Source organism: Aspergillus clavatus, genomic scaffold (assembly GCF_000002715.2).
Source record: "Aspergillus clavatus NRRL 1 1099423829805 genomic scaffold, whole genome shotgun sequence".
Lineage (NCBI taxonomy): Eukaryota > Fungi > Ascomycota > Eurotiomycetes > Eurotiales > Aspergillaceae > Aspergillus > Aspergillus clavatus.
In genome coordinates this window covers 1,878,890-1,902,314 of record NW_001517094.1, presented here as the reverse complement: position 1 = coordinate 1,902,314, position 23,425 = coordinate 1,878,890, and the positions used below count along the sequence as shown (strand labels likewise).

The 23,425-nt window shown below is 51.4% G+C and overlaps 6 protein-coding genes and 1 non-coding gene across 7 annotated transcripts, besides 13 other annotated features; 4 read left to right on the top strand and 3 right to left on the bottom strand.

The window, feature by feature from the left end:
* The first annotated feature begins 22 nt into the window (after positions 1 to 22).
* ACLA_024500 lies at positions 23 to 93 on the top strand. Its single transcript has one exon. It is a non-coding gene; the product is annotated as a tRNA-Gly (tRNA).
* A 373-nt stretch (positions 94 to 466) lies between these two features.
* Positions 467 to 496: a microsatellite.
* Positions 468 to 496: a microsatellite.
* Positions 497 to 918: 422 nt separating this feature from the next.
* On the bottom strand, positions 919 to 2,175 carry ACLA_024490 (ubiquitin domain-containing protein; the record flags this gene model as incomplete). Its single annotated transcript, XM_001269159.1, has 3 exons — positions 919 to 1,053; positions 1,133 to 1,933; positions 2,113 to 2,175. The coding sequence occupies 3 exons, from the start codon at positions 2,173 to 2,175 to the stop codon at positions 919 to 921; spliced, it is 999 nt and encodes a 332-aa protein (XP_001269160.1).
* A 409-nt stretch (positions 2,176 to 2,584) lies between these two features.
* On the bottom strand, positions 2,585 to 5,737 carry ACLA_024480 (putative G-patch domain protein; the record flags this gene model as incomplete). The annotated part of the gene is made up of 4 exons (XM_001269158.1): positions 2,585 to 2,867; positions 3,194 to 3,338; positions 3,480 to 5,467; positions 5,532 to 5,737. The coding sequence occupies 4 exons, from the start codon at positions 5,735 to 5,737 to the stop codon at positions 2,585 to 2,587; spliced, it is 2,622 nt and encodes an 873-aa protein (XP_001269159.1).
* Positions 5,738 to 5,893: 156 nt separating this feature from the next.
* Positions 5,894 to 5,914: a microsatellite.
* A 997-nt stretch (positions 5,915 to 6,911) lies between these two features.
* Positions 6,912 to 6,982: a microsatellite.
* Positions 6,930 to 6,971: a microsatellite.
* A 61-nt stretch (positions 6,983 to 7,043) lies between the features above and the next one.
* Positions 7,044 to 7,063: a microsatellite.
* A 360-nt stretch (positions 7,064 to 7,423) lies between these two features.
* On the top strand, positions 7,424 to 10,766 carry kin1 (putative serine/threonine protein kinase Kin1; the record flags this gene model as incomplete). The annotated part of the gene is made up of 3 exons (XM_001269157.1): positions 7,424 to 8,044; positions 8,104 to 8,731; positions 8,791 to 10,766. The coding sequence occupies 3 exons, from the start codon at positions 7,424 to 7,426 to the stop codon at positions 10,764 to 10,766; spliced, it is 3,225 nt and encodes a 1,074-aa protein (XP_001269158.1).
* A 1,657-nt stretch (positions 10,767 to 12,423) lies between these two features.
* Positions 12,424 to 14,439, top strand: clrD (histone-lysine N-methyltransferase Clr4; the record flags this gene model as incomplete). Its single annotated transcript, XM_001269156.1, has 3 exons — positions 12,424 to 12,480; positions 13,026 to 13,893; positions 13,985 to 14,439. 3 exons carry the CDS (start codon positions 12,424 to 12,426, stop codon positions 14,437 to 14,439), a joined length of 1,380 nt encoding a protein of 459 aa, XP_001269157.1.
* Positions 12,754 to 12,800: a microsatellite.
* Positions 12,759 to 12,800: a microsatellite.
* A 78-nt stretch (positions 14,440 to 14,517) lies between the features above and the next one.
* Positions 14,518 to 14,545: a microsatellite.
* A 12-nt stretch (positions 14,546 to 14,557) lies between these two features.
* Positions 14,558 to 14,581: a microsatellite.
* A 482-nt stretch (positions 14,582 to 15,063) lies between these two features.
* Positions 15,064 to 15,098: a microsatellite.
* On the top strand, positions 15,067 to 15,616 carry ACLA_024450 (uncharacterized protein; the record flags this gene model as incomplete). The annotated part of the gene is made up of 2 exons (XM_001269155.1): positions 15,067 to 15,418; positions 15,582 to 15,616. 2 exons carry the CDS (start codon positions 15,067 to 15,069, stop codon positions 15,614 to 15,616), a joined length of 387 nt encoding a protein of 128 aa, XP_001269156.1.
* Positions 15,358 to 15,413: a microsatellite.
* A 671-nt stretch (positions 15,617 to 16,287) lies between the features above and the next one.
* Positions 16,288 to 16,310: a microsatellite.
* Positions 16,311 to 16,680: 370 nt separating this feature from the next.
* cch1 (calcium channel protein CCH1) lies at positions 16,681 to 23,296 on the bottom strand (the record flags this gene model as incomplete). The annotated part of the gene is made up of 5 exons (XM_001269154.1): positions 16,681 to 17,622; positions 17,691 to 18,454; positions 18,507 to 19,170; positions 19,234 to 21,600; positions 21,653 to 23,296. 5 exons carry the CDS (start codon positions 23,294 to 23,296, stop codon positions 16,681 to 16,683), a joined length of 6,381 nt encoding a protein of 2,126 aa, XP_001269155.1.
* Between the last annotated feature and the right edge of the window lie 129 nt (positions 23,297 to 23,425).

Here is a 23,425-nt window from a genome sequence, read left to right as displayed (position 1 = left end):
CTTGCCGCAGTTAAACAAGGAAGCATCATTGGTCTAGTGGTAGAATTCGTCGTTGCCATCGACGAGGCCCGTGTTCGATTCACGGATGATGCATCTGAATTTCCTTTTTTTTTGTGTTTTTTTGTTTCCCCCATACCCTTACACCTCCTTGCTAGCTAAATGGCAGGATTATTTTTGTTTCCTGTTTATTCTTTAGTTTTATTTATTAAAGGGTGATTCTGAGTCGTTCAATCTTTCCCCCGCTTCTCTTTATCTCTATTTTTCTTTTTATTTTCTTTTTCTTTCGATACCTGGAGGATTTGAGTACGTCTGTTGGCGGATGTATATATCTTGCTCCCGGAGTGGATTCCTACGCCTCTCGTGGTATAACACAGTACAGAGACAACAGCCAGACACGATGGAGAGGACCTAGCTCGTCCCCCTTCAGCAGCTACAGCTTCTTGGAACATGCTCGGCCTATAGATTGTTTTTTTTTTTTTTTTTTTTTTTTTTTTTTGCTTATTATCTTCTGCTCAGGCGATGGTTATACTAGCACGCATGTATCTGAAGAAGGCGAAAACATCCAGATATAAGACTCAATGGTAGATGATAGTACCTAGGGGCGTGCATGAAGGAAAGGTAATAAATGAGAGACTCCGTAGGATGAGATGATGATGGATCTGGAATAATCCAAGACGTTGGCTATAGAAAAAAAGAACAAAAAACCCCCCCCAAAAAAAACAAACAAATGGGTATTATGCAGAACCGGGAGAACAGTACGCCATGAAACAGTAGGGATTGATCGTGAGCATAAAAGGAAAGACCGGAGTTGGTGTATGTGTGTAGATGTTGGGGTAGATTCGGGCAGTATCACTGGTTGGTTGGTTGTGTGGGAGAATGTTGAGTGAGTGAGTGATCATGGCATGAGTGTCTCATGTCTCATGACCGAGGAGGTTTGGCAACGACCAAGGCGTTGATTATGTTGCCGGCTTTCCAGCCCTGATCCATGAGGGATGCGTTTTCTTTGAGCATCCTGCCTAGATAGGCGATCCGGACTCTATGAGTGGCAGGGATCTGCGAAACCAGCGTTAGTCCCAAGTCTCAGCTGCCATCTAGCCGTACGGATGGCATATCAAAACAGGGAATAACATACCCCGGCCTCATGCTGCACCCTGCGGGCAATCAAGCCCACGCTCTGAGCCGCACCGACCGAAACAACCACATCCGAACCGCTGCCGTCGCTCAGGCGCGCCTTGACGCGGATTAAATCGCGCTCGCTCATCTTACCCTTCTCATCCCGGCGGTGCCTAGACTCACCGCAGATCAGCTCATCACCGGATGCTTCGTCCAGCGATAACTTGGCGTCGTCGGTATCGAAGTCGTTATCATTGTATACATCGCCGCGGCGGCTCGCCGAGTCATCCCGTACCATGTTCTCCGGGTCACTCACGATACACCGCGGCAGCCGGTAGAGCACCCCCTGCTCGTCGTAGCAGCCCTGGCAGAGGTCACCTGTGGGGACAGTCACGCCCGCCGCGTCGATGATGCTCTGCGCCGTGGTGAGGTCGTCGGCGTGCATGAGCGAGATGGACGTGGCGAGGGCGGCCCATACCTCCGACCGGCCGGTGACACGGGTCTCGAAGAATTCCTTGCGTTCCTGATCGAGCTGCGTGCGAGACCAGGTGCGCCGCTTGCTGTACCAGACATGCGGGCGGATGGGAGCGTTGAAATGCTCGCTCAGGGCTAGCTGGGGGACGGGCGTCGAGGCGCGTCGGTCACTGCGGGACGTAGCCCTCGCTAGGGAAGTCGAGGGGTAGTTGGAGGAGGTGATTGCATTTGAGGTCGAGCGGAGACCGCTGGAGGAGGCATCTGCACGGTGCTCCCCCGTCACCGCTTGGGTTGTATGGGAGGAGGGATTGCCGTGGTCACGCGACAGGAAGGACAAGCAGGAACCCTGGAGGAGGAGCGGGTTAGATGGATAGTTTTATTTCCAAATATTTCACAGAGCCGTAGCAGAAGACTTGCATAGAGCCATAGAACGCAACAATAGAAAGCAGCAGCTACGGAAACATGCGATCTGCAAGATCCTTACAAAAAAAAAAAAGCACAGGCGTACAGGCCTGATGGCCGAACCACGGTGAGAAGTGCGCCAGGCGGGGGATGCAAGGAGTCTATCATCATAGCGAGACTTACCATACTGAAGCGATAGAGAAGCCGACTCCATCCGCTAGCAGGAAGGAAGATGGTGAGGAACTCCCTCAGAAAGAATAGAGAGAAATCCAGAAGTCCAGAAGGTCAAAGAGACTCTTGAAGCCGAAGCTCCCAGACCGATGGAGGAGGGGGAAAAACGATTGCGGGAGTTGATGGCACCAATGAGGACGAGAACCAGCAGCTGATAGCCGTGGGAAGTCAAGCTTGAACTCGTAATAATAAGAATGATGTTGATATTCGGTAGTGGTTGGGCAATCAGTCATACATCGTCCAGCCAGTCAGTCCAGCGTCAGACCAGCGGCGAAACGTAACTCTTTTGTTATTGTTGCTGTTGCTGGTGCTGGTGGCGATGACGAATGCGGGTGGTGGTGCTACACTGCGCCGGTGAAGATAGTTAGTGGGATGCATAACAGAGTAAGATCAATGGTTTATGGATAGTAGATATCATGATGCGCATGAAAAGAAGTGCCATGTGAGAAAGAAGAAACCAAACCCTGATGAGCTTGACTGGTCTGATCAAACCAAGTGAATTATTGTTGTTGTCGTTGTTGGTGCTTGGTATGTTGGACAGTAATAATAAATGACTGACTTCTGGCTGTGAAGGGGAAGAAAGAAAAAAAAAGAGAAGAACGGGCAGTCGACCAGTTTTGACAAAGAAAAGTCGGGGGCAAGCGAGGCTGTCTCAAAAGCTTGTTCAAAGCATGCTAACTTGTTACTTGTCGATTGAAGAGAGATCCTGCTTTCGAAGCATGCCTGAGAATAAATTGTCTACATCTAAAAATAGCTCAATTGTAACTATTCCGTCCTCGATTGTTGAGGTCACTGACGGTATCTCCCCACCATGCTCTGATTGATCCCTACAATGGTGCTATCATATCCTGCACGTATGATCTACTAAAGGTCGATAAACCTCAATGTCATGGAGTCTCCTACACCGTAACATTAAAAGACATGCCATGCCGTGTAACCACCCGCCTGTCCATCTTGATGCACTTAGCCACACTGGCCATGCAGGGAAACCAGGATAATCGTCTCGAACAATTCAAATTTGACACAGCCGACTGCTTGCTTCGTCGCATATCCTCGCCGATGCTGTTCCATCAATTCTGAACTGGGCGGCTGAGCCAAGCTGCGCTTCCGAAACATGTCTGATGCAGCGGTGTGTTACATAGAACTTCTAGAGTAAAAGTCGACACTGTCGATTTGTTTTCCAGTAGTCACACGGCCCATGCTCCAGATCAACATGTGTGAAGAAAATATGGATCATTCCTCCTCGTCCTCGTCCTCACTGCCAAAGATGGCCTTAAAGACCGCCTCGCCAGGTCGCTCTGCTTCCAAAGCGTCATTGCGCTCCGGCTCAATCGCAACCGGCTTTTGGATTTCGGGTTCTATTATTTGTTCGGATGTCGCCGAGTCCATGCGATTCTTGAGTGGTCCACCGGCTTCCAGCATGAGCTGGTTCATAACATCCCTCGAAACCAATTCCTTAGGTCCGGACATCGTCTGATACCCGGCAATCTGGAACCGACTACCAGCAGCAGTGGCAGCAGCTTCCGAAGCCCCGGGCTGGTCGCCTGGGTCGAGCTGCACATGGTCTGGTGGTTTGACATTCAGGCGTTTGCATAGCAACCGCGCGGGATAGAAACTTGAGACGCTTCGAGTCATTGGACCAAACATGCCTATCTTGGCAGCAGCCATAGCGGGATCTTCCGGCTTTGCGCTGGGTTTTCTGAGAAGCGGTTCTGTCGATTCCGCTGCGTCGGATGCGTCGGATGACTCTTTTGGCCCCGTCGAGGCTGAGGTGAATCGCGATGCCATGACCCCGGACATCGGTTTGAAGACCTCGGCCGCGCGAGCGAACTCGTGGAGCTCCGTGACCCATTCATCAGTCGTCGAGCCTGGTACACGGTCTGGGAGAGTATCTCGGAGTCCTGCCCGGACTTCTAAGAATGTTCGGTAACGAGCACGTTTGCCTTGGTCTTCCGAGTACGGCATCCAGCCACTGACTGCACGAGTAAGGGCCTGAACGGCGAGCTGCTTGTCCAGTTTGGGAACCAAGTCCCACAAGTCTTTACGTTTCTGGGATTCTGACAGCTCATATCCTTTCGGCGCTTTCTCCCCTAGCGCTGGCGGGAGGTCGGTTTTCCCCGTAAGCTTCATAATGCGTTCGCGAGCTTCGGGGGTCATCCAGTCAAAAATGGACTTCCCCGGTAGCTGCGCCTCGCCCAATAACGCCGCTCTGGACGTTGGGTCGAGAGAAGAAGCTTTGGCTGCATCAGATGTAGAGACATAGTTGGAAGCATCCCTCGTTGTGGATGGTGTTTTGCAGGATTTCCAGTCCTTTGGTATCTCGGGAGGAGCGTATCGTTTTTCCTGAGTAGATATAGAGAGGCCGGAAATTGCGTCGGCCAGGACGAAGCCGTCTAAAGGTAGACGGCCATCATGGCATTTGCGGAATCCGGTGGAAGATTTCGCAGCGATCGTCTTCTTCGATATGAATACAGGTTTGCTATTCAACAGAGGATTCGATGCCACGATCGCCGGTTTGGAATCCTCTGTAGACTTCTTCTTCTTTTTTTTCTGCTTGTCGCCCCCAATTACCCGATTGTAAGATATTTGCGGACCGATAGCATACGGGTCTTCGTCGTCCGATCCAGTGTCATTCAGTACACCAACGCCGAACGCACCGCGTCTTGGTTGCTCCTTTGTCTTTGACGACTTGCGTTGATTCTGCGAGGCCAACCGGCTACCGAAGAAAGAATCGGCGTTATCATCGTCAGAACCATCGTGATTGACCTTAAGAGAATCGAGACGGGTTTCGCCCTCGAATCCAAGCCCCTTGTGATCTGTCTTGTGGACAAAGGCGATCATGGGTGAGTCCTCCGGCGCGAATAGATATGTCTTGTCGGCCTCCGGTCCACCGAGCGCGCCGCCATCGCCGAGATTGGCTTTGCGCCGTATCTTGGGACCGATTCCCTGGCCTTCTCGCCAGCCCATTTTCTTTAGCAGCTTCACCCCCATAGTTTCCCCGCCCGCCTTGAGAAGATCCATCAACCCTCCCCGGCGAGTGGCATCGACAGCTGTCGAGCCAAAGCCAGCAAACTCATCGCTGGTTTGTAGATTTCTTGCCTCCTCCGCCTCCCGAATGTCCTCCTCGTCCATGAAGTCTTCCGGGCGCTGCTCGAAGCGCTTCTGCGCATCCTTGGCTCGATTCTGGCGTGAGGATACAAAGGTCGCAGGGGTCCATCCCTCTTTCGAGCCAACCGTGTTGAAGTATCTGGAGAGATTGGAATCATTCTTTAGTTGTGCTGTCCAAAGCTACCCAGGAATCGTGGGCTCACCCGGCGCTGAAACCACCGGTGAAGGCGCCATGTAGACGTTTCCTTCCCCGGTCATCTGTGACCTCCTGCTTCCAGATCGGTACGTATGAACCGTCGTCCCTAGCCCCGGCATCCAAGGGGGGAAGAGGCGTTCCGTAGAAGGCAAATGGGGAGTGGTGGGCTTGCAGATCAGCCTCGAAGGCTGTGCGCGACCGTTTACTAGACATTTTGCCGGTGGCGGTTGGTCCAGAATCCGCAACCTCGCAGTTCGTGTCGACTGTCGACTACTGAAAATGCGCTTGTGGAAGTGGTGGCCTTGTCAAATGAAGCTTGTCGTCATCACTCGGCCGAATCTCCAGAATGACAGTACCATCAGTTCCTGCTTTTTTTTTTTTTTTTTTTTTGCGGAATGGTATCCTCTAAGAAACCAAGGTCTCAGGGCCTCACCTATGGATTGTGTCGTTAAATTGTGGGATCCATTAATTAGAAGGTTAGAGGCGTATTGGCTATTGATGGAGAAGGAATGAATTGATGTGCTCGCTGTGAGGACCATCTTAATCGTCGCAACCATGGGACTATGGAAGGGTTCTCTGCACCGCCGTACGGGTCACCTGCTGTGGCTGGGCACCGAGGTTACTACTCTGCAGAGTATACTGCTACGCTACAGTCCATGTGTCTACAAATAAATAAATAGAGGAATCTGGAACCTCGTCAGAATCGGTGTCTCTCCTTTTAATTAACTAGAGAGAAAAAAAAAAAAAACAAGGAGCGTTCCATGCCAGGTTCTATCATTCTTTGCATGCACAATGACCTGGTAGGATGATCTGCCCATCCATGCCCAAAACACCAGCCTCCCGGGTAAGTTAGAAAGAAAGTCGAAGAGACATTCTGATTCGACCCCACGAGCGACGAAGAGAGCGAAATGCACGTGTGATGAGCAGTGGAATCGAGCTAAACAGCCTGAAAAGGGACCGGATTATGGATAACGATTCAGAGACTACGGAGTAAAGGATTGTGGCCACTCAAGCCCTCATTTCAGTCCTGCTGCGTCGTTACCTACAGATACGTCGACTTTGAAACCGTTTCGTCTGCGACTCTGTTGGAGTGCTGTTCATTCGCCCCTGCATGGTTGGAGACTCAAGTAGCAGCATTCAACCAGGAAGAAGGCTATGGATACAATGGACATTGGGCACAATCAAAAATGGGATTAGAAGAAACCACCCAGCAAAGGATCTAGTTTAGTATATAAAGAAAGAAAGAAAGAATGGATTGATTCATCTGGTTGCGGCCTCTGGAGCGATCGACTATGAAGTATCCTAATTCCTAATTCCTAATTCCAGTTGTCTCTACTCCTCCGTACTGTAAGTTTGGTTTCTTTCTCCGCAACCGCATCCATCAGAATCCCTCTCTCTATTCCTTCTCTCTCTCTCTCTCTCTCTCTCTCCCTCTCGCTCTCCCTCTTTTTCCCTCTCCATCATCATCTCCCTCGTCTTCTCAACACGTCCCTATCACACTCCTTATTTTCATCTTACCTTTTTTTTTTTTTTTTTTTTCCTGTTTCAATCCTCTTTTCGTTACGCCCTCTCTATTCCCCTGGGTCTTTCTCCCGAATTGTACATGGGGGCATCTCGAGCCGTCTGCTGGACGTTTCGATGTTGGCTGCCGCTTCCCTGAGCGCTCATCAGCCAGCAAACGCCAAACTTCCCCCGCTCGCTCGCCGACCGGTCTTAGTGTACAGATTTGTCTGAAGGACTGACACCATCCACTTTTGGGCTCGTTTTCTGTCTCACCCCTCTCTCCTCTTCCTGGTCCACCTCGAAATATTTTTTGTCATCTCATCCTCGAGACTCCACTCGGCCTATCGACGAAGAAGCCTGCATTGTTTGTGATTTGAAGTCGTCAGCACTTCTATGATGTCCACCAGTGCTCAGACGCCCACGGTCGTCCGCAGCCACTCTACATCCTCACGCTCACACTCCCATCGTCCTCCTGCATCTGAGTTACCTCATCGCACTCGAAGTGTCGCTGTCAGACCATCCACCGCTTCTCAGTCCTACCAATCCCATCAAAATAGCCCCAGTCATCAAAAGTCCCAGTCCCATGATCGCCGACCGCCCTCCAATCAGGCGGTCTTCGATAACATAGCCCGTCGGGACTTTGACGGTTCACGGGGCTCCCACTCCACTTCCTCTCGCCGAAGTTCTTCCAAGGAGCTCTCTCGCGAGCGTCCGTCTACCGGCTATCGTAACGAATCGTCGTCCAACAATACCAGCAAGCACCAGAGAAACCTGTCGGTACAAGGTCGCCAGCGAGACAGCATAGACATGGCGTCGGCAGGCCCCGTGGCGGCGGAGCCGGTGCCCGCTCCTCCACAAGCCGCGGCCAGCTCGCATTTGCATTCTGCTGCCTCTGTGCAGCCTAAGCGTCGCACAACCATCACCACCCCTTCCGGCCAGTGGGCCTTGGGAAAGACCATTGGCGCGGGAAGCATGGGCAAGGTCAAGCTTGCGAAGAACATGGAGACCGGTGAACAGGTATGGTCGGACCTAGCTCGAACCATTTTGTTGTCTCCCACACTGACTCCCCTTTGCAGGTCGCCGTCAAAATCGTCCCAAGACAGTCAACCGAAGAGCATCGCAATTCGCGCGACACCGAGAGAGCGGATCGCTCGAAGGAGATTCGAACCGCCCGGGAGGCTGCGATCGTAAGCCTTGTGAATCATCCTTATATCTGCGGTATGCGCGACGTGGTGCGCACGTCGTATCATTGGTACATGCTGTTCGAATATGTCAACGGTGGCCAGATGCTCGATTATATTATCTCACACGGTAAATTAAAAGAAAAACAAGCACGGAAGTTTGCGCGCCAGATCGCAAGTGCGCTGGACTACTCTCATCGCAACAGCATCGTACACCGCGACCTCAAGATCGAAAACATACTGATCAGCAAGACCGGTGATATCAAAATCATCGATTTTGGTCTGAGTAATCTTTTCTCGCCGCGCAGCCTCCTGAAGACGTTCTGCGGTAGTCTCTACTTTGCTGCACCGGAATTGTTACAGGCGAGGCAGTACACAGGACCCGAGGTGGATGTCTGGAGTTTTGGCATCGTACTCTATGTCCTCGTCTGTGGCAAAGTACCCTTCGATGATCAGAGCATGCCGCAACTTCATGCGAAGATCAAGAAGGGACATGTTGAATATCCGCAAGGCTTGTCTGCAGGTTCGTATCTCATTTTATATGACAGTTTTTGGGATGTTTACTAACCACGCTCTTCCCAGAGTGTCGCCATATCATCTCCCGAATGTTGGTAACGGACCCTAAGCAACGCGCAAGCCTGGCGGAGATTATGAACCATCCTTGGATGAACAAAGGATTCAGTGGACCGCCCGAGAACTACCTCCCGGCTCGCGAACCCGTGCAGCTTCCGTTAGACCCGGAAGTTATCGAGAAGATGACGGGCTTCGATTTCGGTCCACCCGAATATATCGCAGCACAGCTCACAAAGGTCATAGAGTCGGAAGATTACCAGCATGCCGTGAGAACAAGTGTCCGCGAGCAACCACAACCCGCTCACAGCGAGAAGAAGCGTGGCATGTTCGATTTCTACAAGCGCCGGAATTCTGCGAGCAGAGACACGCTCTCAGCACCGTCGGCCGAGGCTGTCCAATTAGGCAACGATCCCCTCAATGCATACAGCCCGCTGCTCTCGGTGTACTATCTTGTTAAAGAAAAACTTGAAAGAGAGCGAGCCAAAGAAGCTCATCCCGGTGCTCTTGGTATCCCACACGGTGCAGGTGACAGTACACTCAAGATGCCAGACCTACCGGCACCAGAGGCAGCGCACACGAATCAATATCAACTACCCGGCGAGAAGGATACTGGCAGGAGATCCCGTCCTCGAGCACGGACTCATGGCGATGATGACCTCAATGATGGCATCAAGAATCTCCATCTTACTTCGCAGGGAGTGCCGGATTCTCCGATTCCCACCATCTCACACCCGGAGACTCCGGTGAAGAAGGAGAGCACCGCGGCGGGTATTCTTAGAAGATTCAGTACCCGAAGAGTGAAGGAGCGCAGCCGCGATCCCGAGCGTGAGCGCATCACCAGCCCCCACGCGCCATCGCTTAGTGTTCAACCCCCAGCCGATTCGGCTTCCCCACTCTCACGAGGATTCAGCATGAGGAGAAGCCGGCGGGCCGACCTTTCCCCGTCTGATACGCCTGCTGGGGGCAGCCAGCCGCAACACCAAGATCTCCTCAAGGCTCCGGGATCGGCAGAGCCGGCCTCACGATCCAACAAGTTCCTGGAGAGATCAACGAGCGTCAATTCAGCCGATTACCGACCCCGGAGAACTGCGCGCAGAAATGATCCTGATGCGTCAGACCTAGGTGGCGATCGCCAACCACCGCAGACCAGTGGCTCTGACTACTCGAGTGTGAGCGTCCAGAAGGACCAACCAGCGACAAAGGAGGTGAAACAACCCAGTCGCACGCACGCTAGCCGAACGATGTCGCTTGGCCATGCTCGCCGTGAAAGCATCCAGGCCCGCAGAGCGAGGAGGGATGCCGCACGGGAGGCCAACGTTCCGGAGGAGACTGACGCAGACATCTCTGGCGCGGGGACTGCTCTAGAGAGTGCGAATGAGGGAGAGGACCTCTCCAAACCGGTCTTCCTCAAGGGTCTCTTCAGTGTTTCGACCACGAGCAGCAAGCCGCTGCCCTTTATCCGCGCCGACATCATTCGTGTACTGAAACAGCTGTCCGTGGACTATGTCGAAATCAAAGGAGGCTTCAGTTGCCGTCATGCACCCAGCATCGAGCTGGACAAAGTGGTAGATGCCGGGCCTCCAAGCCCTGATCGATCGGGTCATGTGTCCGGTCACAGGCGCCGCATCAGCTTCGGGGGGTTGCTGAATCACGATGAAAGCAAGGAGGAGTCTCGCCCAGCACATACGCCGCGGTCTCAGCCTCGGCCCCGGGCCCCTGATCGCAGCTTTGTCACCAACTCAGAAGGTTCGGACGAGTACGTTGCGCATCGGGACAACAATGTGGTCGTAGGCGAACGAGTCATGGGCGAGACTACGACTCGAGTGCAGAGTGATACCGGAGAGAATATGATTCTGAGATTCGAGATTCTGATTGTTAAGGTCCCGCTGTTCTCATTGCATGGAATCCAATTCAAGAAGGTTTCAGGCGGCATGTGGCAGTACCGTGAGATGGCGAAGAAGATTTTGGATGCCCTCAGGCTTTGATCTTCTTCCTTTTTTTTTTCTTTTTTTGCTTAAATCTAGAGCAGGAACGAGGACACTGACCATGAGCGGGTTGATCCAATCAGCATGAAAGCATTTGCATGAGCATAGCAACATATTTCTCTTCTCTTTTCTTTTCTTTTTCCTTCTTCTTGACGTCTTCCCATTTCTTCAACTAAACCATTTTTTATTTCGTGGTTGCTATTGTGTCTAGGTGTGTGTGCGTTTCCAAATGAGCTGGCTCGGTCTGCAAAGTTGATTCGATTCCGCTGCCCATGGTGTACAATAGAGCCGAACGAGGACGCATCATTATTGTTTCTAGCCCAGCCCTTTGTTATCCATTTGTTTTTCTTTTGTTTCATGTATGTGACTATGTACTGGTCATGATTTTGTATATCAATTCTCATGTCATGCATTTCCTTGTCCAATTCGATACTAGCCCTATATGTATAAATAATGTAATTGGATTTTCTCGAGAGACGAGAATAAATCCTGTGTACCAAGTCCTGTCTTAAGTAGTCTTGTCTAGGTAGAGTTGTTGGCTGCTCGTAGAGCCTGAGAAGCCTTAAAGCCAGGGAAAGTAGGGAAAGTCTGGGGCATGCCTGAGCTTAGGTTTTGGGGACAGTGGGTGGTATCTATAGGTACCATGGTCCCTTGACTCAGGGTTGACAGCCCAGAAAGCAGGTCCCCAAAGAAGCTCGCGGGGGCTAAGAGTCCAAGTCTCCAAGCGGGTTTGCCACTCCATTTCCACTGGCACAGCAGCACAGCCCAAGAATAATACCTGGCCTGAATTTCTAGATCCTAATAATCAGATAGATGTATAGAACCAACTGCGCTAGATTACATATAGGCTTTTCTTACCATTGGTACCAGAGAATGTTTTGCTGGGCGTTGGCCATGGCTATTGGAGGGTTTTTCATCTTTCCCTGGAGTCTCAGGCTACATACATGACTAAGCATATCCACACCAGGAGTCCTGATATTTAGTTGCAACTTTATCTATCTAGTTTACTGCTACTATTATCATGAGTTTTTTGGAACTCTGGTTAAGTTGTACTCCGTAAATGCCCATAACTTCTGGACTTTCTGCGCTTACTTTATATACTCAAAGTTCTATTAAAGTGTATCTAGTCCACTCCAGAGTCACTTTACCCTGATATTCATATCAATCAGCCCATCATATCTCCATATCGCCAATTGTTTAGTTATATATAAATAAATACCTACTAGTAACCCCCTTACCTGTCCTTGATGGACTGATTATAGGAAATTCAACCAGATTCACTTCATCTCTCTATATAGCTATCTAGGATAATCTGATAGAAGTCGATGACTAAGCGCCCCACTAGCCCAAACAAGCCACGCTAGCCACTCAGATATACACCTAGCCCCAAACAAGCATAACCCCCCCCCAATCCACTTTAGCATCTTTGTCTCCTAGCAGCAATACTCCCTCTTCCACTCCCAGTGGAAGCTCCCAGAGTCCCAGACACCTCTCTCTCCTCCACCACACTACACTTTCTTCAGATATTGATAGACCTCTTCCTAACGATCTAGGGCATTTCTGAGAGTGAGGATTAGTGACTCTGACTCTGAGCTCCCCAGCAGGTTCTCCTGCTTGGTTGTACCCTGTGCAGTGTCCACAGTCCACACCCGCGCCAATGACGGTCATAGACTTGACCCAGGACTCGGATTCGGAGGACCAGAGGGTGCTTTCTGTCAGTGTTGCCTCCCTAAATCCCCCATTCCCATTCCTATTCCCTTGGCCCGCTCCCACGAGGGTCTTCTGACTTTGTGTTCCCTTGCCTTTGTTTTTTTTTTTTTTTTTGTGTCTCTGAGAGCGGCTGTGATGTCTGTGTTCATACTACCTATGGGGAAAAAACTAAACAAAAAAAAAATTTACATGCACTTCTAGGCAGTCTTGGAAGACTGTTTTATATGTGATTTTGTGGATGTTGACAGCAGCCAACACGAAGGGGTCTTTTAGTGTGTTTGTTTTGTTTTGTTTTTGTTTTTTTTTTTTTTTTTTTTTTTTTTTGGCTCTGCAACGCCCTCTATAGTGTTGTCTGTCCCATGACTGTCAGCTGATCAAGTATAGACACCAGCACGCAGCCAGACGGCCACTTTCTTTTCAAATTTGACCCATCGCACGCCTTCTTCTTCGTCTGCTGTATCTTTGAAAAGGAAATTAGAGGACAGTCCTGGCGATACTCCTGCCATCCCATCCCATGTCAAACACTTTAACCACAGTCGTCTACCGCAGCATGGCAGCAGCAGTTTGAGTCTTGGCAGCAGCAGCAACCCTACTAAAACTAGCTTGTCTACCACTGTGACTACCAATAAGACCAGCTCTGATACGGATGCCTCTTTCTCTGATCATGTATTCAAGCCAAGGGCCGACAACCCATCTACCCCCAGCCCGAGCCCCTCCCACCTGGAGGCGCCTAGCGTCGTGATCCCATCCCCCTCTCGACAGTTGAGACGTCAAATTGCCAACTCGGACTGGGTCAAGGATGCCCCTAATTCAGAGCTAGAGCTGACAGGGCTGTCTTCTCAATACTATCCCGTTGATGCGCACGAGAAGAGGGCCCTCAAGGGAGCCTATCCGCGAACCAGAAAAGTGAACCGAGCTGAGGTACCCTTGAGTATTGGCACGCCTGGTCCGGTACCACTCACAGACCGGACGGCAGTCCAGCAGCAACTGCTAGCCACCCTGCACCGGAAGCTTTCCAAGATCAAGGGCCCCCCCGTGACGCTCGCGCCGGGGGAGGAGAGGAGGCTTGCGGACTTTGCGTCGAACTTTGAGTTCGTCAACGCGTACATCCTGCGGAAGGGGGTTTCGCGGATTTCCAGCGAGTTCATCGGCGGCTGCCACTGCCAGGTTTGTGATCCGGCGCGCTGCGCTTGCCTGAGGCAGGATGCGGAGTCTACGGACAAAATGATTCCCTATCAGCGGGCCCCGGGCAACCCGCGATTACTTGTTCTCAGCCAGGAGTTTCTCATGACTATGGAAATGATATTGGAATGTACTTCGAACTGCACGTGCGACCAGTCGCAATGCTGGAACAGAGTTGTACAGCACGGACGTACCATCCCCCTCCAGATCTTTTACACGGGCAACCGCGGGTTTGGTAAGTCTTTTTTTTTATGAATCACTTGTTGGGGGGGGAGGCGAGGGTGAAAAAAAAAACAACTGGACCCGCAGCTAACATCAGAACATAGGCCTCCGGTCCTCTGAGAAGATCCATGCGGGCCAATTCATCGACTGCTACCTGGGCGAGGTGATCACGACGGACGAGGCCGACGTGCGCGAGGAGGTGGCCACCTCGAAGCACGGGCACTCGTATCTCTTCGAGCTGGACTTCTACAAAAACGACGAGGAGGTATACGTGGTGGACGGGCAGAAGTTCGGTTCCGCCACGCGGTTCATGAACCACTCGTGCAACCCAAACTGCAAGATATTCCCCGTCTCTCAGAGCCAAGACGCGGACACCCGGCTGTACGATCTTGCCTTTTTCGCCCTGCGCGATATCCCGCCCATGACGGAGCTTACCTTCGACTACAACCCCAATTGGGGAGAGGGCCGGAATGTCGATCCGAGTGCGGTCCGGTGCCTGTGCGGCGAGCCGAACTGTCGCGGACAGCTGTGGCCGAACCAGCGCAAGGGGACGAAGTAATTTTTTTGCTCTGGTGTTTTGTTTCTTTCTCCACCCTCCACCCAAACCCCCTCCATACACTATCTACATTGTTGCATCGCGTGGCGTGGCGTGGCATGGCATGGCGCTACTACGAGGTTGGTCTGGTCTGGTCTGGTCTGGTGTACGGTCTCTCGAGTCCGGTTCTACTTTTCATGTTTGGTTATACCCGAGCGGTCATTTCATTTCTTGATTTCTTTCTGATTGTATCATGGATTGTTATTCACCTACATCATCTCTGTACATTTGTACAATTATCAGCAATAACATGCATCCTGAAGGTAATTCTCAATTGACTTCAATTCAATATCTCCGATCCAACAGAACCAAAAAAAAAAGTCCACTCCACCCATCCAATCCAATCCCGCTAATCCAAACAACGCCGCCAATCTATATCTACCACATACTAAACCAGCATACTATCCCATCCCAAGCAACAACAACAACAACAACCAAAAAAAACAAAAGGAAACAAAACCCTAATCCCTCCCCTCCATAACCTCAAAAATGCCCCCCATCACAAACCGCGGCCTCTGAGCCTGTCCCAGACCTAGCCCTAGACCTAGCCCCAATCCTCGCTCCTGCTCCTGTTCCTGTTCCTGCACCCCCATGCCTATGCCCATCCCCATTCCCATGCCCATTCCAACACCCCCACCCATCGGATTCGCAGGCCTCGGCTCCATAAGCATCAGCCCCTGGCGCTCGATCGCATCGTCATCGCACCGGGAGCGCTCCTCGCTGAGCGCGAGATCGATCTTCGAGGGCCGCCGGCGGAGGAAGAGCGGTAGGGGCCGGGGGTTGCTGGAGGTGGGGGTGGGGAGGAGGTGGAAGCGGCGGGTGCTGAAGGGGGAGGGTGTTGCTGTTGCTGTTGTTGCTGTGGAGGAGGATGAGGAGGGGGAGGTTGTTGTCGTTGTCGTTGTCGTTGTTGTTCTTGTTGAAGTTGTAGTTGTGGTTGTAGGGGGTGGGTGGAAGAAGGTGGTGTGGAGGGAGAGGGTTGGGTGCATCTTTTTTTTTTTTTTTTTTGGTGGGTGTGTTGGTGTTGATGTATGTGTAGGTGTAGGTCGTTTTTTTGGAGGGTGAGATGATGATGTTTCACAGGTATGATGCTTTTATACACTGCTAAGTTGGAGATCTGACAATGGTGGTCTGTGGTCTGTGATGGGACTGCTTCATAGTTGCGAATCATTAGTATATGGCCTCATCAACAGAGTCATGGTGATTGTAGTCAATTAGACTGAGACAGGAAAGCAATTCCAAAAAGCAGTTAGATACTAAGTATGTAGCAGATATCGGAGCATCTCATATCATATGCAGCCGATTGAAAAAGAGATTGTAGATGGATATAGATAAGACAGTATATAAGAAATGAAACAGAAAGAGAACTCACCGACACCTTTTCACCATTCACCAGATTCACCAGTATTAGATAAAAAAAAAATCAAATCAAATCAAAGATCAAACTTTCAGAATCCAAGACACATTTTAAAACAAAAACCAAAAATCCTCCCGGACCACCATCTGCCAGCGACACTTTAATACCCTCGACTTGCATCTGCAAGGATGCCATACACTAGTCGATGCGCCAGCAAAAAGGAAGAGAACACTATTTCACGATTCACACTTCTTCTCTCCAGCGACGAATGCAGAGACTGCTTTTTTATCCGCGAACAAATCCCCAATTCCCATTCTAGAGCAGTATTCGGTAATCCGTCCTGACACGACACATGCCAGGCCTCGTCCTTTGCCGCAAACGGAGACCCAAGATCGCCGCAATCGATACTCCGGCATAAACTTCGATAACTCTCGCGAAGAATATGGTTTCCGAGTGCGTAGATAGATAGATAGATAGATAGTGCGTGCTATGTTCCCCTTTATTGTTTCGATGGATCTTCAGACTATATAGATAGATGCCTTACTTGCCGATCCTACCTTACCAATCGCTGGAAGTTTGATGACGAGAGAATAAAAAAAAAATCAATTCACCACACGCCATGGCTATGCAAAATAACCAATGCTCTAACTGTCACAGACCATCTAGGCGCAATGCAACATGAAAAGAGACAGATAGAATAGTACAGCTCTGGCAGAGGCAGTATACACACACACAAAAAAAAAGACAAACACAAAAGGGACAATGTGTACACGACAGCGCATCGTATAGGGAAGATGAAAAAAAAGAGAGAAATAACAGTCCTAAATCATAGCATCACACCTATCAACACCTCAACTGTTGGTCGACCGCCGCTGCGTGAAACTGCGTCGGATACTCTCGCCCCAGGCGGAATCATCCAACGACTGCATCACCTCCTGTACATTCATCGCGCTGCCCTCCCGGGACTGGTCCGCCCCTCCCGGGCTTGCAGGCAGATCCGGACCAGCGTCATACGACGAAATGGTATGCGACCGCGCCCGTCCACTAGGCGACAGCGACGGACTAATACTGGACCATTCCGTCGGCGAGCTAAGGTTCGACATCCGTCCAGCGAGGTTGGTATCAAGGCGCGGGAGCTGCCGCGACGAGGTCGGGCTGCCGCTGCTCCGGATGGGCGACGTCGGCGAGAGCATCGGCTGGCCGCCGCCGTCAATGAAGCTCACTGGCTCGGGCGACGCCACCCTCGATCCGCTCTCCTCCGTCACCCTCTCCGGCTCGTCCTGGTACCCATCGTCCACGAAGATTTCCGGCACCGTGAACTGCGGGATTTCGCTCATCCGCGCCGACTTCTTGGCATTCACCCGTCGGCGGAACTCCCGCGACCAGTAGAGCGTGTCGAAGAAGCCGATCACCGTGTTGCGCCGCACCGCTTCCTCCACCCGCTGCAGTCGCGCTCGCCGCCGTAGGAATTCCTCCAGCCGCAAGCTCTTGCTGTCGCTGATGATCTTATAGTGCGCTAGGATCATGAGGACGGAATGGAAGGAGATGCCGCGCACGGGGTCCGCCGAAACCAGCACTTCTTCGAAGAATCGGTTGAGCTCTTGTCGTCGCTTCCGGACCGTCGCCACGGGGATCTGCCGCAAGATCTTGGCCATCTTATCGAGATCCAATCCCTCAACGACTCTCCGATGCGCGAGGAGCGAATCGCGTTTGTCCACGCTGCATTTCTCAAGGATCCGCCCGATCGAGAACTGGTCGTCATAGATGCGCATGGAGAAGTCGCCCGACAATTCCTGAGCCAGTCAGCCATCGCCTGGAAAACCTGTAAACCATTGGAGAAAAGAGAAAAAAAAAGACTTACGCCAAGCAACCGCGGGAACTGTTCCTTCGAAATATATCCCGTCCCGTCCGGATCGTACGTCGCCCATGCCTGCTTGAAGCGGCGGATTTCCTCCCGGCTAATGGCGTAGAGCCCGCTGCTTCTCTGATACACGTACGAGAAGCTCTCGAAGATCAAGGACACGAACAGAGACACGAAGATGTACATGCTGATGATATTCCACGAGATAAAGAGCGGCCGAGCCCATGCCGCGCTTCCGCAATCATCATTGAAGAAGTCGCGGTCGTATGTGCAAAACGGAGGGACCATCGTCGCAAAATCCTCCATGATCGCGTTCCAGCCCTCCCCGCAACTCATTCGGAATAAAAGGATGAGTGTCCTCGGAATGTCGCGGAAGTTGATGTTGTTGTTCTCATGCTCGCCAAACTTGGTCAAACCAAAGGCTTGGTTCATGGCAATTGCAAAGACGAGGAACAGGACGAACCAAGTCGCCAGCAGATTCCCAATAGCCGTCAGACTCGCGGCAGCCGTCTTGAACAACTGGTCCAGCTGGTTGTTTCGGGGGATCAACAAGAGGGTGATGGATACGAGGAAAAGCTTGTTCAGCTCCATAATGACCTGGTTCTTCAACAGAAAGTTGAGAATCGTCGTGATGAACGTGCCGGGAACGGCGATCAACGAATACAAATCCCAGGAGCTTCTACTAAACCGGTGCCAGCCCAGTCCAAAGAGCCGTATGAGTGTATTGGCAATATAGAAGAAAGTGAAGGCGAAAAATAATGATTCTGCTTTCGCAATTAGTATGCCGGAAACCAGAATACATGAAGACCAACTTACCCCTGGTCAACTCCCACAGATGAGGCTCCGGATAATACTCCAAAATAAGCAGCAGAAGATGAAGCAGAAGGATGGTCGTCACGCATCGTGCCCAACGCCCATGTTTCTTAACCGCGATACGATAACACCACAGCTTCCATTTAGTGCTCTTTCGGTCCAGTGAGCGCTTTGACGGCGAGATCTGTCTCAGCAACTTCCTCAACTCAAGCCAAGATCGCTGTTCAGCTGTAAGAAAGGCAACTCCCGTCTGTTCGGTGTAGTTTCGCATAAACACAGACACAAACAGCGTCAGGACGAAAACAGCACCGAGCAAATTGAACACAATGAAGAAGAGACCGTTGGCCGGCGCGGCAAATGATTGTGGCTGCCAGTCCTTCCCAGTGATACTCATGGCGCTCATTTGGACATCAGTCCACCCCTCTTGCGAGACAATCTGGAACAGAATGAACAAAGCATTTCCGAAGTTGTCGAAATCATAAAGTGGGTTCGATGCGGCGCGTGGTGCCAGTACTTCCCAGTTGTAAGGGGAGCTACTGTACTCATTGATGCACTGATTGAGGCTACCTACTATACTGCCATCATTGCAGGTAACCATTTGCCCGTTGTAAAGGGTGACGCCGTAGATCGCAAACGGGATCAGAAAACTCATCGAGACGGCGGCAGCCTAGCAATCGTCAATACACGAGGCTGCAAGTCCACACATCAAACCGAAAAACCTAAGACTTACGGCAATGACTTTCCATCCTCCTATGATGATAACGGAATGAAAGGTATCCTTTGCACTGTCACTGACATTCAACAACCGTAATGCTCTCAGAGCTTTGAAGGCTCCAATGGCTCTGGAAATACCCAAATCCCAGAACAACGAGCTGCCGACATTGATCCAGAGCGTGACCAGCACGATACCATCGATGAAACCCCATGAGCTGCGGAAGTATGCATTCGGCGTCCAAAAGAAGCCATCGGCGATAACCTTGATCAAAGCTTCGAACGTGAACAAGATGGCAAAGCCCATGTCGGTGTAAACATACCAGGGGATACCCTTTGTAACCCACTGAGCTTGATAATGGCGCTGGTAAATGGGGGTGGTAATACATGCGATCAGAACCATGGCGACAATCGCTGCATACACAAAAGCGGAAAAGGTGTACCAGACGGGCTTATATGGATCCACTCCTTCGACCCGCTGATGCCCGCGGCCCGGTCCGACGATGCGCTGACAAAGTCTTCGAATGGCGTTGTCGGGGGCAAAGATGAATAGAGACTTGTTGTAGCTCGGATGCCTCATCAGGTATTCTCGCTGTGCTCGTTTCCTCTGTTCCGCGGCGGAAACAACTGCCTGAGCCATCTCTTTCGGATCTAATTCTTCGTAGGCCCTGGAAAATTTCAGCTTAGAATAGAAGGGGTTCGGCTCCCGGCGTAGAAGGGAAGTAGTGATGGTCGTCCACATTCGTGAAAACATGCCGGGGCGAACGGTCTCCCCTGTCGCTCCCGCTGCTGCTTCCAACGGCACACTTTGTCTTCGCCGACTATTCGTGGTCTCTTCTTGCTCATCCAGGAACTCTCGCACGACCGCGTCTTTTAGCAGCATCTCGAGCGCTGCTGGGCCGTGATCGAGAGGGTCCCTGTATCTGTTTGAATCTCTGCCCAGCATGAGGATCTTTGAGAGTGACAAATTCCCTTGAGAAGCTCCATTGACATGTTTTTGTTCCAGAAACGCCCGAACCTGCTGCAACCGTTTCTCGTCTTCGGAGACGTCGAAACTCTCTTGAATGACAGCAATGAACATGTTGAGCACGATGAAATTCGCCACGATAAACCAGATAATAAAGAAAATCGCCGATATCCAGGCCGTGTGTAGCTTGTATGTGAATGTGGTCGAATTGTACAATATCGTGGTCCAGTTCTCGCTGGATAGGATCTGGTACATGCCGATGAATGAGTTGTAGATATCGGCAAAGGTGATCTCAGCATCCTCATCATCGGGTGTCTGACCGCGAAAAAGTTGCGTTGCGAATATGGATGCGAGGAATGTGATTAGGAACACAAACATGATGAGGTTCAGCAAACCCGTCGCGTTGCGGAAGACCACCATGATGAGGTTCCTGGTGACAGAGAACGCCAGTACCACTCGGTATACTCGAAGAATCTGAAACAGCGTAAGGACATCATACGACCGCCCAGAACCCCTAATTGCAGGTATCTGGATAACGCAGGTAATCACCACGAGTCCCAAATCAACCCAGTTGCGGCGGCTCCGGTGAAAGACGCGCCAATCTGATGCGAAACGCAAGATTATCTCGACAAGAAGGACAACCGTGACAATAATCTCGACATCGCTAATCAATTTTACCCGGTCATCTTCCATAGTCGAGCTGCGTAGAGCCTGCACAACGAGATCGAAGATGATGATGCAGACCCAAAACCATTGAGTCTTATCATAGAGGCGTTTGAGACTGCTGATCTTGCGGGTCGATGTGTCCTCTTTGTCGACAGTATCGAGCTTATGGACAGCAAAAGCGCTTCGCTTGCTTTCTTCTCGAATAACCTGGAAGGAGTGTGTGATCACGGCGACCAACAAATTGACCAGCCACAGACTCAGAATAACGAACCCGCAAGCGAAGAAGAGGGCCGCCGCGAGATAGTCACTATTGGTGGTGTAGTATAGAAGATCAGTGAAGGTGTTCGAACTCATAATCACAAAGACTAGCTCCAGTGAATGCACAATGTCGTCAAAGTTGACTGTCCCCTCGTATGGATTTGTATTTTCGACACATATAGAGCCCTGCGGACACAGGTATCCCTTGGGTTCGGATCCACTCGAAACCAATTCACCGTTCAATCCAGTCTTCAACCAGGATTCTTTTGCACCAGTCGTTGCGTTGAGATATCCGCCGCAGAATTGAAGCGTGCCGGAGGGGTCATTCAGATCAAAATCAGACTGGCCGTCCCGACCGAGCCAGCGACAGCTTCTTCGGAAACTCGACTTGAAGCTCTGAATTCCCACAATAGCAAAGAGGAGCCAAAAGAAGCCTATAAGAAATGCGACGTGAACAAGCAAGGGAGCTGCTTTCTTGAGACTCCGAAGAATAACCTGTTTTATTTGGTCAGTGAATGGCCCCTAAACAATTGTTAATCCAGCTTACCGAAGTGCCGTTGGTTAGTGCAAGAAGACGTAGTATCCGAAGACAGCTAAGCATACGAAACACGTAGAGTTGGTGCCGATTCTCGACACTGGTCAGCGAAAGTAAGAATGACACCCAAAACGACACAACAGCCACAAAGTCGAGACGATTGAACGAATGTCGAAGAAAAGCGCGGTGTGCTAGTCGTACACGTCGCCTCTGAAGAGGGTCATCGACCACTTCTTCCTGTAATTGATCAAATCCGCCAGTGAAAGTTCGTATGATCGAGGCTTGCTGTGGCTCTGGGGCACTTGTTGCTTGTTTCGATGTAAATTGCCGTTGCGGCGCAATTAAGTTCTTGGCCTTCTCGGAAACCGCTTTTCGAAACCCGAGGGATCGATTGAGGGTACTATACTCTGCCGGATTGAGCATGAACCCTGATACCAGTATCTTTGCTATGAGTTCCAGGGTATAGATGATGAAGATGACAAGATAGGCGTAATCCAAGCGATCCTTTCCCCAGCGCACAGATCGCGGGTGGTCCTGCACCGACTCTGACGATTCGATTGTTAATAATATCGTTTGAATGATGATTACAACCAGAATGAAAGGCTCGGTGAAAGGATGCACCAATATATCGCACAGTCGTACTCGCAGAGGATTGTCCGGACCTAAAACGCCGAGCGACTTCCCTCTCAGCGGATTGTTACGCAACCTCCATGCTTTACTCGACGAGGCCCTGGTTCTGGGGATTTGGGTGTCAGGCATGCCGACGGACGGCGCATCATGAGCATATCCACTCAAGGAGGGAAGCGAGGGTGGTTCTTCGAGTCGTGCGCTTTTGTGCTGTTCCTCCCTCATGATAGCTTGTTCCACCACCTCCGGTTCGTTACTCAAGTTGACCACACGCTGGGACATGGATTTCATCATCGAGCCGGCCCGTTGCAGCGCGGAGCCAGAAGCCGCCGAAGGTGACAAGGACCGGGCCCGGCTCTCCCCAGCACTGCTGCTCCCGCGGCGCCTTCGACCCAAGCCGCTCTCAAGATGTGGGAGATCATCACCCAACCGCGCTTCTGAATGCGAATCTCCAGGGAAAGGGTCGCCGTGGGTGCTGCCATGATCTGTCTCTATTTTCGGTGGATTGGAAGCCCCACTGATAGGCTGGAGGTAGCGTTGGTCGGTCAAGCGAGCGGTATCGTCGTCGGTGCCGTAGGTATGCGAGGGGGAAAGGTAATGTTCCGCTTCTTGCGGCCCGTAGTCGTCGAGGGGTACGATGGTCATGCTGGAGCTGGATTCGCGGCGCCGTGCCAGCGACGTGGTGCTGGCCGTCGGATCGAAACTGAGGCCCACGGACGACATTGCCTGCGCAAATGTGCCTGGATCCTCGACATGGAACACATCCTCATCCCCCGGAGCCGCATGATGTGGCCGTGCATGACGCGCGACTGGCGGAGGTTCAACAGGGGAATCCTCCGAAACCCGCTCATAGTTTCTCAGCGAACCCCCTCTTCTCAGCGATCGCCTGGACAGAAACCTGCTCCCCACGCGGCCTATTCTCCCTTCACTGCGCTCTGACGGCCCAGACAGGTCTTGTAGAGGAATCGAATAATCTGCCGAGGCATTGTCTTCGTCGTTGTGGCCGCGGTGGTGACTACTCGAAGCCATTGTAGGCAGATTCGATACGCTAGCCGAATGCAGACATTGCAGACCGCAGCCGTGGGATATGGACCTCGTGTGTATCTGGGAATCTGGAGTTTCTGAAAATGAGAGATAACAAGTAAATCAGAGTTGTTT